Source organism: Diabrotica undecimpunctata, chromosome 7, assembly GCF_040954645.1.
Source record: "Diabrotica undecimpunctata isolate CICGRU chromosome 7, icDiaUnde3, whole genome shotgun sequence".
Lineage (NCBI taxonomy): Eukaryota > Metazoa > Arthropoda > Insecta > Coleoptera > Chrysomelidae > Diabrotica > Diabrotica undecimpunctata.
The window spans coordinates 23,150,261-23,165,609 of record NC_092809.1 but is presented as its reverse complement, the minus strand read 5'-3'; the positions used below and the strand labels follow the sequence as shown (position 1 = coordinate 23,165,609).

Below are 15,349 nucleotides of genomic sequence, written 5' to 3'. Positions count from 1 at the left end.
TCAAAATGCAGCTAATCTTATAAGGGGACAGAATAATATTTTTTTTAACGTCCGAAAATCCTTTATAAAAAGAATTAGAAAAGGCATAGAAATCGAAGGAGACCATGTAGAACATTTAGTTTGAGTTTTGTGAGTTCTTTTAAGTTAAAGTGTGTTTAGTTTTGATTTATCGTCAAAACGGAAACCTTACGTTAGTTGCAACTTTGTTTATTAGTTTGGTATTTGATAGTGGAATTGTAAATAAAATACTATTTCTTATCTAAGATTATGCGTCTGTGCAGGGAAACTATTAGCAAAAAACAAAAAACAAAAATTAACTTTAACACCCTGTATCTTTTTTCTCAGCAACATTTTATTAAGGCATATTTAGCCCAATAGCCATATTTTGGTCCAAATAACCTGCTCTTAGTCTATGTCCCAATAGTTATTGAAATCGCATTTCTTCATTAGTAAAATGATTGTGACGAGGCATTTCAATCAAAAAAAGTAATGATTACTTTTAAAAAATGCAACATTACACTACACTGTCACATCAAAAATAATTTACTCTGAACAAATGACATTTACCAACAACAATTATCTGACAGTCCAAAGCATACTTTTCATAAATGAAATAATATTTGAAATCCTTTTTTAAGACTCTAAGCAGTTCGACTGAGTTTTTATCGAAAACGGTTGAAATTATCATGTTTAAACAAGAGTACTAATTTTACGTAAAAATAATGTTTACGTCATATTTTCTAATAAAAATTACTAAAAAGTTTCATCAGAAAAAGTTTAGACTCAATTTGATCATTAGGAATGATCCACGTGGCGCCCTCTATGACAAAACGTAAAATTGTAAATAAAATACTATTTCTTTTCTAAGATTATGCCTCTGTGCCAATTTTGATAGCAATTTATAAATATACAGGGAAACTATTAGCAAAAAACGAAAAACAAAAATTAACTTTATCACCCTGTATCTTTTTTCTCAGCAACATTTTATTAAGGCATATTTGGCCCAATAGCCATATTTTGGTTGAAATAACCTGTCCTTAGTCTATGTCCCAATAGTTATGACCCACCCTGTATATACAAACTCCAAATTAATAAACAGAACAAAAAGTAAATAACCAGTACTATAAATTAACTTTGATAAAATAAAAGGCAGATATCGAGCACAGTTTTAACTATTAAATCTTGCCCAATTACTTTCGCTTCCAAAAGCAGAAATGCCTCTTCAGGGGCATCTGAAATAAGCCAAGAAACGTTTTTTTAACGGAAGAAAATTAATTAACTTCGATAAAAAAACTCGATGTTGATGGTTGATAAAAGTTTTTATGTGATTAAAGTTTTAGACTGACTTCGTCAATTGACAACTTTTATCAACCATCAACTTCGAGTTTTTTATCGAAGTTAATTACTTTTCTTCAGTTAAAAAAAAGTTTCTTGACTTATTTAAGATGCCCCTGAAGATGCTCTAGGAAGCGAAAATACTTGGGCAAGATTTAATTAGTAAACTGTGCTCGATATCTGCCTTTTATTTTATCAAAGTTCATTTATTCGAGCATTCAACCTTATATCAATTTAATAGTATAAATTATTTAAAATATTGTTTTACCTTTTTAATCATTGCCAAATCAAATCCAGCCTGTTCTAGTTCTGCTTGTAAATAAACTCTTTTTTGAACAGACTCAGCCGTATTTAAAAGTGAATTTAGAAATTTCAGCCCTGATGTTAGCAGTTCTGTATGGCTTCCTGCTGAACTCAACATTCCAACAAGAAATCTAAACCGTACGGGTTCACCAAATCGTAATCGAAGAGTGGACATGGCCTCAGATACAGCAGAATGACAATTTGTTGGAGGTTCGCAAGCTTTACTAAGTAACTAAAAAATTTAAAAACTATTAGAGTATTCATTGATGGTAAGAAAGAAAACATATTGGAGTTCGGCCCTGAATGAGCCACCGAAAGGCGTGTTTATTTTGGTCTCAATTTGGTCTCAACAGATTTGGAAATTTTATGCAGTAATTATCAACAGTTTGTTTATAAATAGTTACAATTTATTACATGAAATATCAGTAGGGTAGACCGGGAACAATTGAAACATTTCTGCATTTTGATTTTTATTCTCCGCATCTATCGCAAATTTCTAAATTACAAAATTAGTTATAAAAAGCGTATCCTATTGTGTTTCCACATATATCATTATATTTTGTCTATATAATGTCATTAATAAGATATTAAATAAAAACTTGAACTTGTCAAGTTGTTTCAATTGTCCCCGTGGCAGGGACGAATGAAACAGATACCTGGGACAATTGAAACAGCACTAAGACATAGAAAAATAGTGTTTATTCTAGTGAAAAACATACAATATAAAATATTTTTTATTCTGAAAGACAATTGTGGCATACGTATAGTTCTTCTTGGCGAGTACACTCTTCATGGGACCAATGACGACACTCAGTGCACTGCACCCATTTCTCTCCAGGGCGACTACTACGATATGCTTCCAAGCAAACCAGACAATAGCAATCATCCTCTTCGTCGCTATCACTCTGTTGCTGATTGTTCTGGCATTGTTCTGGTTTTCTTGTATTTTCTAAAAGTTGTATCTGATTCGTCGTTTAACTCAGTCACTTTTTCTTAACCTGTTTTTTCTTTTTTGCGTCATATTCCTCTTGGATAGCATTTTTCTCCGGCGTATCTGTATAAACTGCAGACTTCCTCACTTTTCGTTTGCCAATTGTTTTTCTAGGGAGCGCTTTCGGCAACGGTCTAACTGCTTCTGGTGAAAATACAACCTGCGATGCTTGAGCAATGCAAGTGCTTGGAGACGCTGGCGGTGTGTGATTTTGTGGTGATGTTGGCAAGATATCAGCTCTCTTAGTATGTAGAGGATCTTCAGTAGGTGCTTCTTGAAGAACGTCAGTGGCATATGGTGTCGTGTTATTAAGAGCTGGTCTATCCGTAACATATGAAGGTGCAAAATCTAGTTCCGTAAATATGTCTCTGTTAAAGCGATATATGCCTGTGCAAGCAAATCCAACTATAATATTTGATTGCGTGAGGGCCAACGGTAGAGATAATTTAGCTATGCTGGGTATGTCGTAAATTGTCATCGTTTTTTCTGGATTATCTCTCATCCAAGAATCGCAACTTGAATTGAAAGCCTTTTTGAAGGGACCGTAGATAGAACGATCCAGAGGTTGCAACTTATGCGAACAGTGCGGCGGAAATGACAAGACGATAATGCCATTTGTTTTACAGAAATCCAAGCAGCGTATACTTATGTGCGACTGGTGGTTATCAAGTAAAAGAAATACTTTATTTTCGGTTGAAGCGTTAGTATGCTTTTGAAAATGATTAAGGTATACCAAGAACTCTTCCTCTTGCATCCACCCGCTCGCGTTTCCCGCTCCAATACACCCCACTGGCCCGTCACGGACTAAGTAATCCTTGTATCTTTTTCGTGGAAAAATAAAAATGGGCGGTATACTGTTACCGATAGCATTGACGGCTAAAGCTATGGTCACCAATGTTCCCCTCTCTCCGGATGTAAGTGCTCCCACCTGTCTTGTCCCCTTTTCGGCAACAACTTTACTAGGTTTTTGAACCGTCGTTACCCCCGTTTCATCAATATTATATATATATATATATATATATATATATATATATATATATATATATATATATATATCTTTTGGTTCAAATTTGTACTTATCCATTACATTAGCCAGGTTATCATAAAAATGTTTTACGTTCGTTACATTGAAACTGGTTGCTCTGGAAAGACTTGTGACTTGAGCGCAGCGGATTGAAAGTTCTGGATTGCGTTTCATAAATCCAGAGAACCAATCTTCTCCTGCCATAGCATTTTGTCTCCAGGTATCAGGCATGTTCAACGAATATTTCACGGCCAATTTCCGAATTTCTTTAGGCGGTAACCCGTAAAATATATGTGCCGCTTTGATTGTGTATCCAGCAATGCTTTTTTCCTGGTCTATGTCAAATACTCGTCTCACGCAATGATAACCCATTGTGACTGGAGTAACGAATCCTTGCTCAATTGCTTTTTTCTTTTTTTTTGATAAATCTACTTAATGACACGTAGTGTAGATTAAATTTAGCTGCAGCTGATCTTATGGACGTGTTATTTTCAGTAACCTCTTTATAGGCTTCTTCAATCGTCCCCACGAGACATTTTTTCGTAAACACTTAAATATCTTTTCACTCTAGGACAATAGTAATAATTTAAACTGTCCTCCCTAAACAAGAAATGCCAATTTAACTACAAAAATAGTCGAAGCTGCATACTTACGTTCCGATATGTTGCGTCACCTTTTGTTGTTTAGTGCAAAAGTTTACTTCGGTAGCGGTAAATCACGCTAACGAGAATGTACGCATCTAATGCAAACCAGCGGCGGCTCGTGGCCTAAAAAAGTGGTGAAGATGAGGAAAGCTTGCCGGACCAAAAGTAGTTTTGGTACCTACGTCGCGCCCAAAACTCATTAAAAATTTGTTAAAAAAAATGTATAGAGTTTAGGGCCCTAATAACTTGAAAACAGTTTTTTAGGGCACTTATACTAGATACGATTCGTTCTGTTTGCCTGGGGTATTTTAGTTCTGAACCTTGAAATTTCATTGAGGATTTTTTTGACGATTAAAACACCACGCCTGCTTAAACGGGTTGGTGAGTTTCGATTCAGCCGCCCACTCTGAGTCAGATTGCAGCCGACCACTCTGGATAAGACGCAGATGTTTAAAATACTGGTTGGTCGACCATGTAAAAGAACATCCCTTTTATCTTCATTTTTCCAATGCCTAAACGGAGTCTTTAATATATTACACACCAAGTCATTAATTTAGCCACCATTTAATATAGTCTTCTGCAGGTCATCATGTAGGGTAGAGTCGATGGCAAAAAGGGAATAAGTAGAAAGAGGAAGTCATGGCTGCAAAATATTCGAGACTGGACAAACATGACTGTAGACGAATTATTCCACGATGCAAAAGACAGAGAAGCTTTTAGAAATGTGGTCGCCAACCTCCGTTAATGGAGACGGCATAGGAAGAAGAAGAAGAAGTCATTAATTGGATTTATGTCTCTAAAATTATTTTTGTCCAAACGAAATCCACGAGAACACTTTATATCCGAAATCCGAAACAAACCACAGAGAAATGTATTAATAAAGTGCACTAAACAAATAAAATTAATACTGTGACTAAACTAAACTAATAAATATTATACTATACACTATACTATATAAAAAATATCTATATAATAGACTAAATTTCAAAATATTGTCGCTGAGAGAAATTTCCGAAAAATAGGAATACCAAATATACATCCAACAGTGGGTGAAGACGAATAATACCTATATTTATAGACGGAACTGCACTCACCAGTTTTCTCAGCTATCACTAAGGATAGGCTGACGTCACGTTGCCATGGCAACCGTGAACGCTTCTGCAGATGCATTTCAAAAATTATATTCACCTACCTATTCCTCTAAGATTCAGTACACGGCTAGTGACACAGGTTAGGACTTGACCGACAAGTACGTACCGCTAATAAAGCTAGTTGTCTTTTTAATTTTTAGATTAATTAAAAGGGAATAAATAATTGATTTCAGAATTTAGATATAATAATGTTGCTTTCATTTTTTATTTATTTGTCTCAATTTAATTATATTTTTTTGGTGAACCTCACCTTCACCTACTTCACCTGGCCGGCCGCCGCTGATGCAAACGACAATCAATGGCTGACTGATAGAGACACCGGGCTCCTAGAGGCGCTGCGTTTGCTACAAGCGCGCGCGGTTTTAATCACAGAATACTACCAATATGGCGGCTGTTTTAATTGTACCCTGTTTCAATTGACCCCGGTCTACCTTACGTGAATACATCATAATTAGTTTTGATTAATATAACGTGATAAACCAGTTTTTAGTTGATTTGTAATTTAGTAATCATCAATAAGGTACGAGCTGAGATATATTTATTTTAGTTTTATTACCTGTTTAATTACTGGTCAGATCCGTATTATTTTTAAACACATGTCTTGTAATAAAATCAACAATGAAACCTAATACTCAGAGGCTTTCTAACACACCACATATATCCCAATTACAGACAACTACTAATAAAACTTATTCATTAGCAAGTTTTACATAGTTTCCCTTAAACATCAAAACAACAACTCTGCTATCTTAAGTGACCCACTAAGCGCCCTTCAAACCCTTAAACAGGTCCCCTTGAGAAACTGATATAACTAGAACTCATGCAGGCTTAAGAAAATTCTAGAAGTATCAGATTTATATGGGTTCCATTTCATATTTTCATTGCAGGTAACGAAAGAGCGTAACAGTGACCGAGTGAAATTGCTATATGTGCCGATATAGAAAAAGCCGAGTATCGAAATACCGCGAGTGATATAAAAGCTTTTATTAAGAATCGAGTTTTGTGCTAGTGAAAATTAATGATAATCTTCTCAAACATCACTAAAGCAAACTAAAAATGACGTTACAGCTTAAGAACTCTCAACTAGGAACAGAGAAGAACAATCAGTGATAACGAGATTAGGAACTGGATATACGAGACTTCCTAATTCATATTTATTGTCTAAAAGTGATCCACCTATATGTGAAATATGTAATGTTAAGTCGTCACCAAATTATTGTAGAATTAATTATCTGCATGTCATTATTAATGATATGCAGACTATAAGCTTAAGATAAGGTTTTCTGCAATAATTTGTTGGTAACCATACAAGTCACCGTTAACCATTATTTAATTGTATGCCCTATTTTTGGCAATTTTTATGTCTGTAACTTTTTAAAAACCTCCGCTGTTGGAACTTTGTCTGATCTCCACCAATTGTTGGGGGAAAGCTTATTAAATTCTTTTTCCCTGCGGGTACAATACCAAATATTTTAGCACCATGGACTGTTAAAGAGTTTCCTTCGATATATGTAAGTAGACTTCACGGCGATGATTCCCTATGTGTTTGGATTGATATACTCCATTCGCTTAGCTCGGGCATATTTTGACAGATTCATTATCGGAAACCTACAACACAACAATTTCTACTTCTCAGTATTAATAGCTCAAGTATCCTACTATTGCAGACTTCATTCTTTAAAAAAAAAAGAAAAATTATTCTAAATAGTGGAAGTGTATACTAAACCCATCAAATTTCGGGTAGTATATATTTAAAAAACATATTTTAGTTGTTATAATTTAACATAACTATTTATTATATGGTGCAGATAAATAAATATTGATTGTCGGTAATTCGCAAAGTTCTATTTTATTTACTATTTAGTTTGTTTACTATTAATATTGGCTATGAATACGTGTGCTTGGTTGTATAGTAATTTCCAGCCACTTTTAGTCTGTCAAAAAGTAACTAACTTCGCAAAAAAATAATTACTAAATTCACTAGACAGTTCGGACCGAGTATATGATTTAACTTAGAGAAAAATAAAGCGTAATCAATCGATACTACACATTTAATAACTAGAGAATATTTACAAAAGCACTATTACTAATTAAAGAGTACGCTTTAACACATTGTTCATTGTTATACCGGCGTTTTAGGGGAGCGCGAATATAGCGGACAATAAGACACATTTCACTAAATTTTTATGACACACTTATAATGACATTTTTGATACAAAATATTTTGAGGCAAGAAGTACAGTCTGTCACATAAGATTCAAGCCAATATTTGTGAAAATGAAAATTAAATTAATTTTAATATAACTTGTTTTTTTACAACATCCGCTAATACCCATTATGGTGGATGCCACTGTACTTTCTAAAAAAAAATAAAAAATATGTTCAAATATTTAGTAATTAGATAATTAACGAGTTGCATAATGTATTACAATGCTTTAAGAATTCATTGTATTTTTTAAAAGCAGTCAGTGGAATCATCTGATAAACAAAATCATTACACTAGGCACACGCCAGTTGCACCAGTAAATAACTATTAATCTTGTTTAATAGCAATTTAAATAATTTATGTTTTTCTACGTTAGTACGTTGCACTCTTGGTAATAAAATATTTTTTCTTAATTACAGTAAAAGTGAATACACCACCTTAATTTAATTAACATTTGAAAATAATTATGATTCTTTAAACATAGTTTAAAGCTAACACAGATTTATTATATATATTTTTTTTTGTTATATCATCGCTTTTATCGTAAAGTATATAATGCATGTACTTTTGTCTTTAGATGTGAACTTAAATTTGGTAAATTTAAATAAAAGTAAAAATTAAATTTTAGTTGATAGGTACTATTTAAAAAAATTGTTCAATTTTTTTTCTTTTGAAAATCGCATCGACCAAATGGCCATTAGAGAAAAATTAATGGATTACATTGGTACAATTACTGCATTACAATTTGGTTTATTGAATATTGTGGTACTTATTAATGTCTTTCAAAAAATTCAGAGTATTGTTAAAGGTGCAGTCTGCACCTAGAACTTCTAGAAGTGTCCCTGGTATCTTGTTGTTACTTCGTTGTTGATTGTAGAGGAGACATTCACATAGTATGTGCATTATTGTTAGTGTCATATTACACGTTTCACATCGCGGCGGTTCGCACTTTTTTATTAAGTAATCATGCGTTAACCTAGTATGTCCGATTCTGAGGCGCGTTACTATTATTTCTTGGCTTCTTGACGTAGGTAACACATTCCATGTCTCTATGCTGCGTTTCACTTGTTTTAATTTTGAGTTCAACACATTCAATTTATTTTTCCACGCACTTAAGATTGATTCTTTTATATAAGCTTTTATATCCGTCGATATCTATGTGTTTACGATTTCGGAAACGTCACTCACTATCGCGTCTTTCGCACTATGGTCAGCAGTATCGTAGCCTTTTATTCCTATATCGAATGGGATCTAGATGAAATTTATCTCATTATGATTGATATAAGCCTGAAGAAGGACCGTTTTAATTTTTTTTAAAACGGGTTTTTTGGATATAGTTGTCGGATGCTTTGTATGACACTAAGTGAGTCTATTAATATAATATATTTGGAGTTTGTTGTCAGACTGATTAGTTCTGTGGCGCGATAGAGAGCATACAGTTCAGCTGTATAGATAGTACTAACATTAGATAGTTTGAATTAAAGGACCTTCTCTGAAGTTACTATAGACGCTACCACACCTTCGGATGATTTTGAACCATCAGTGTATATCCGGGTATGGGTTTTATAACGACTAAGGATTTTTCTAAAATGGGAAATAATTAAATCATGATTAGTGGAGTTTTTATCAAATGACGTAAGTTCAAAGTTATATGATGGTATGTTTTGGATCCAAGGTGGATTATGGTCATATGTGTATGGAAGACATTCAGGTATGACAATATCAAACAGATGCAAATGGTCTTTTATTCTTCTATAGGAAGGTTTAACAGAACGGTTATTTGCATTGAAGTTTGGGTAATTATCAGTAAAAGTATTTCTATAGACAGGATTTTTTGCATTATCCTTAATTTCTGTTGCATACGTTAGACTAAGGTAAGCTCTTCTATCATTTAACGACAATTCATTTGCTTTGCAAACTAAACTTTCAATCAGTGTTGTACAAAAGGCTCTCAGACATATTCTGAGTGCTGTGTTGTGAATAGTGTCGATCTTTTTATGTACTAATTTCGATGCTGAGTCGTAAGCTATAGCCGCGTAATCTAGCTGTGATCGTATACTAGTTCTGTATACAGTGTGTAAAAGCCAAATGGAATAAATTCATTATTTAGGTTACTGTACATATTTATAAAAAATCCCGAAAAGTCCTATGAAAGCTTTCATCTCCATTATGTCAATATCCTTGAGGTCATGTTTATTTGAATCATTATACTTTATTTTGATTAAATTCAATTTATGATTGGTCCACTGAATAACACATAATAACACATTTTCGTCAAACAATAACTGCCATACCTTTAGAGGATCAGCTTCCTCTCCAAGACTTCATGCTTTTGTTTTTAGGACGGGAATTTTTGTTACTAAATTATATTTCCTTGTATAATATATGTTTTTGAAATATTTTCATCATCACTTTCCGTAGAAATTTCTGAATCCGTCTGGCTATCAGATTCCAAATAAACTGGCTATCATCCTGGCTATCATCTTGTACTTGATCAACATCACTAGCGTCACTATCTAATTCGTCAAACCACTTCAAAGCTGTATCTTCAAAATCAGCATCGGTAAAACGGATTTTTTTTATGGACCGGCCATGATTGTAACAAATACGCGACGTTTTCAATGAAACACAATGTAACTTGAACTGAGACGTGCCGTCTAACAGACTAACTAAAACTGGTTTTCGGTTATAACTTTTCCAGATGTGCGTATTTCTTTACCTAAGTCGGGTCACTTATAGTCAACGAATAATATAAAGAATAGATGAAGTGATGTGCCGATGAGTGGAGTTATTTGTACAGGGTGTTAAAAATTCTTTATGCTGTAGTCTGTCAGACGGCACGTCTCCAGTTGTGGGTTAAATTAGAAAACAAATCCGATCTCAAAAATATCTTCGTTATTGATATTTTATGGACTTTACAGTCATTTAATTTTTATGTTTAACGTATTAGTCATGTTGTAACTAGCTGATTGACATCTAATATGAGGCGTTGACAACCAGAACGGACCATCCCACAAAATTGTGAAATTTTAGATAAGTTTGGTTTTAAACCCAACATTTACTTTACTTTAATTCCAGAGAGGACCATATGAATTTCCCCTACTCTACAACAGATGGCAGCATGTATTAGGTAGTATGGTCCATTTTTTTAAGACAACAATACTTGCGAGCTAGACTGGACTATATTATGGCATGGTCCGCTTTGGTTTATAGTATTAAAATATAAATTAAAAGTGCATGAAATGAAATCAAACTGTATATGCTAATATTAATGTAATATATCCATGAGTGTAATAAATATCCAAACGAAAGTAACTAATAATTACTGGTTTTGTCTGAAACACGATGTTCCATCAAATAATTAAGTACCGATAATACACGTGCTATTCGGTGAGCGTGAAGTGGTTGATGAGTGGGTTTCTAAACAATTGATACTGTGGTCAGCGTTAACAAGATGCGCTTAGTGACTTCATAGCATTGGTGAACAGCAATTTGCTTCGATCGCAGGGATGCTAATTAGTAACGGCAAATGAAAATGGAAAGTAAAATTTAAATATGATAGTTTTAAAATATTTTAAGTTAAAGGCTATTGACGGTTTTTTTGTTAAAAACCCACCGAGCACCTTAGTTATACATATACTTTTTATATAACACATATAAATTTTATATATAGACACTCCGTTCGCTGTATCTTTGCACATCATAGTTGTACGAATTAAATCTATCAAAGCGTTTAAATCAAACGTAAGTCTTTTCTAGATTCATGAAATAATTAGGAAATGTTTGATATCCCGTTAAACGTATTTATAGTGATTGTTTTTGTTTATTTATTGTACTGGATGTTAAAAACTTATTATAGAATTGTTTTGAACGTAATTTTGAGTTTTCTACATATTCAACGTTATTATGATTATTGGAAGAAATGCTCTATTTGAAGTACTGTAGTCGAGAAAGATGGACCCAAGATCAAACAACTTAAATTGTCATATTTATTTATTTATTTATACACCAAAGCATCCAACAGCCGAAGCCAGTTACTGGATGGAAAAAAAGTTTTCATTCAAAATACAATATTAAACATTTACATCGTATACATCTGACATTCAATTTTTAAACTTAAGCATAAGAAAATGCCCTAAAAGATAAAAAACTCTTGTGCATGCTTTTCGAACTAAGTTACCAACTCAAAAAAAATTAATTAAACTTTACAAAACAAAACAATAAAAACAATGGAAAAAGAAAAATTTCGAAAATACATTAATTTGTAGGAAACTTAAAGGGTGTTACAAATTAGTGCTCAATCTGTTAGGCTAAAATAATACGACTTTCCTTATGTCGCATACCTAGAGACTTAGTATTTATTTTTTATACTAGCTAGATTTTATCAATTTTTTTTACTTGTGTATCGAACTTCTCTGTAGTTTCCAAAATAAAGTGTGAAAAGTTATGTGTAAGAGGTTTCATTGTTTTAGTCTAAAGAATGGTTTGTACTTTGTTACAACCTATTTCCACAAATATGACTGAATGATTAAATTATTAAAATAAATTGAAAAAAAAACAAAATATCAAAATTATATATTTCCTTCACTTTCAGAATCCGAGCTATCTCCAGGATTTATTATATAAGTTGAATATCAATATCAACTATATTTTGCTCTCGGATACACCACTTTTAAATAATTTCATGAGTATGTCTTATAGGGCCTTATAGGGCAAGCGTAGCGCAAGCGGTAGGATGCTTGCCTCGCATGCCGGTGGTCCGGAGTTCGAATCCTACCGCCGGCAAGAACAATTAGACATTTTTAAAAATGTCTATAGGCCCCAGGTCGACTCAGCCTGAATAAAATGAGTACCTTGGGTAAAACCAGGGGTAATAATAGGCGGTTGAAGCGTAGCACTGGCCATGTTACCTTCCTTGTATACCGTAGGCCCTAGATATAGCAGACTACCCTGCTATACTCCCAAAGCCGCGAGCGGTATAAAACGGGAGACTACTACTACTATGTCTTATACATTTTCCCCAAATGTCTCCATTACATTGATTAAGCGCCTCTTTCCTCATATTTATAACAGCACCATGAGAATAGCCGTCCCTACCAATATGCTTATTGTAATATGACTTGCAATTTGCACAAATTAATTTAATAGTATTGAATTCGCAATGATAAGGAGGTAGTCTCAATACTTCATGACCATGCTCTCTTAGTAACTCGTCAATAACATACACATTTTCTTTTTTATTAATTTTTGCAACTTGTAATAATTCAGGTTTTGTAAATTTTGGGTCAAATTGAATTTTATTTGTTGTCAGCCAGGTAACAATTTCAGCTTTCTTTGAAGCAGTGGTAGGTTGCTTTTCTAAAAGAACACTATGATATGAAGCATTATCCATTACAATCAACGATGGTTCTTCTAAATTGGGAATTACTTGTGTCCTTATCCACTTAGTAAAAATGTCGTTGTCCATTTCTCCATGGTAATCAATATGTTTAGACTTAGAACAAAACAATAAACTTGCTTTAGAAACAAATCCTTTAGAAAAACCAGCGTGAACAATTATGAAAAGTTTACCATCAAAACCTTCTGGTTTACGTACACTTTTGCTACCCGGAAGTTGGAAAATTTTGACGTGTGACATCACAAGATGGCGGCTGACAGCCTGCTATATTATTTGTATTATGGCTTTTCGTATCTGTCAGCTAAAGTTACCGTAGCGTATTGTGGTAATCATGTCTTTACTCGATGGCTGAGTTTTCCTTTCATATAAAATAATATATTTACTTTAAATTTTGACATCCAAAGTATATACTCTAAAACTACATATACTCTAAAAATGTACTTTTTTTATTTTTCTTTGTCAATATACCTGACATATCTTAACGTTGAATATTTGATGGTTCTTTACGGAGTATAAAAAGGATAATCGACTTTTTCCCACACGGATTCACGCCTATGTACCTTCATGAAGGGAGTTGTACTTAAACCTATTAGTTGATCGTGAGACGGAACCTTCAAAGTACGCTGTCAACTAGGGTTAGGAATATACAGTGCATTCCGTATATTTTATATATATAATCAGGGGAAATTGTTGCCTAATGGCTATCGAAGAACCGTTTATGACCAACATATATTCTTACAGAGACCAATATTCATTATCCACTTTAAAACAATAAATTACTTACTCGTCGTAGATAAACTATAGTATACAAATCGTGAATCCTTCCCCTCCCCTTTCATTTAACGTCTCGTACGTCAAAATCGGATCAATAACAACGAAGATATGATGTAATGATGAAGACAATGGTGATGAATAAACATTTTGAGTTTTACAATAATAAAAAGAATTTAATTATTTTTTTTTTGTTTTTTTATTTATTTTGTAATTAATAACGTAAAAAACGTACACTTACCTGTAAAGCCAAAATCCGTGATTTGTTAACATTGCTCATGATACATATTGCCAGTGTAAATAATCCAGCAGAGGATGCTGTTAACTTTCTGATGGATTCAGAATATCGTACGCAGCAATTATACAAACATTGCAGGCATGCCAATTCATCCAATAAAGTCCGTCGTTGAAGGGCAGGTGATAGTTTAGATGTAGTTCCGCCTGGTGAGCAATTTTGTACTTGGCCGGCATTAGACTGGCTTAATTGAATAGCACGAAGTAGATCTAGTAGGACTGTAACACCATCAAGAGGATCTGCGACAAATTCTTGGACGAAACTACAATTATTATAAAAGTTAAATTAATGGTAAGTTAATGCTAAATTTGTAGTAAATTGTATTTATAATAAAACAGGCCATTGTAAGCTACAGACAATGATATTGTTTTTAAAAGTATTCCATGGACATGACTCTTTTTATAATTTTTTATAGTATCGCACCTCCTCAGTTGAGCCATTCGCTTTTTAAGGTTCTGAAACCGTTTCCTTGTAGCATATCTAAGTTATATATTATGTATATATGGGATTAAACTACAAATAATTGTAATGAAAATCATATTTTTTTAATTAACTAATGTTTGACGTTCCGACTTAGACTCCGAGAATCATTTTCAAAAATAAGATTTTGTTTCAAAGGTGTATAACCGCTAAAGTTGAGGTTATGTCTTCTCAAAAATTGAATACAACGAGGTCAAGCGTCAAATAAATTAACTTTTCATTTTTTGAGAAGACATAAGCTCAAATTCGGTGGATAACCTGCTTAATAAAATTTCCCAGTAGTTGACATGAAGCTATAATAATTCCTTTAATAAAATCAGACAAACCTTAAACAAAATCATATGGAGGAGTTTAAAGAGAAATTTCAGGTAGACAAGTCGAAATATTTTGAGCTTCACAACTTTTACAGTTTTTGAGAAGTAACAGTGTAAATTTAAATAATAAACCGAAATATATAGAAGCAGTGTACAGTGGTCTGTTAATAGCTTTAAGTACAGTTTCCAAATTTACAGTAGTTTGATTACAAACATTGTTTTTATATACATACGAAGAAAATTATTTATATTTCGTATTTATTAATTATTTAAAAAACTAGTTTCAACTCTTGGCATTATCTTGCTAATTGCTAGATCGACTATTTACTTTTAAATAAACAGAGTCAGAGCTACCCAAATTAAAATTATTGAAATGAAAGTTCAATTTAAATTTAAAAAAAGATAGAAGATTAAATTTAACAAAATGACAGGTGGTA

At 33.1% G+C, this 15,349-nt stretch overlaps 1 protein-coding gene across 1 annotated transcript in view; it reads right to left on the bottom strand.

Annotated features, from left to right (window-relative positions):
• Window positions 1–15,349, bottom strand: part of mwh (multiple wing hairs) — a 182,178-nt gene that overhangs the window by 15,408 nt on the left and 151,421 nt on the right. The window contains exons 4-5 of the mRNA XM_072536856.1: window positions 14,065–14,380; window positions 1,604–1,870 (exon numbers count right to left, since the gene is read on the bottom strand). Of these exons, the coding sequence (XP_072392957.1) occupies window positions 1,604–1,870; window positions 14,065–14,380 (583 nt within the window). The remainder of the gene's footprint in view (window positions 1–1,603; window positions 1,871–14,064; window positions 14,381–15,349) is intronic.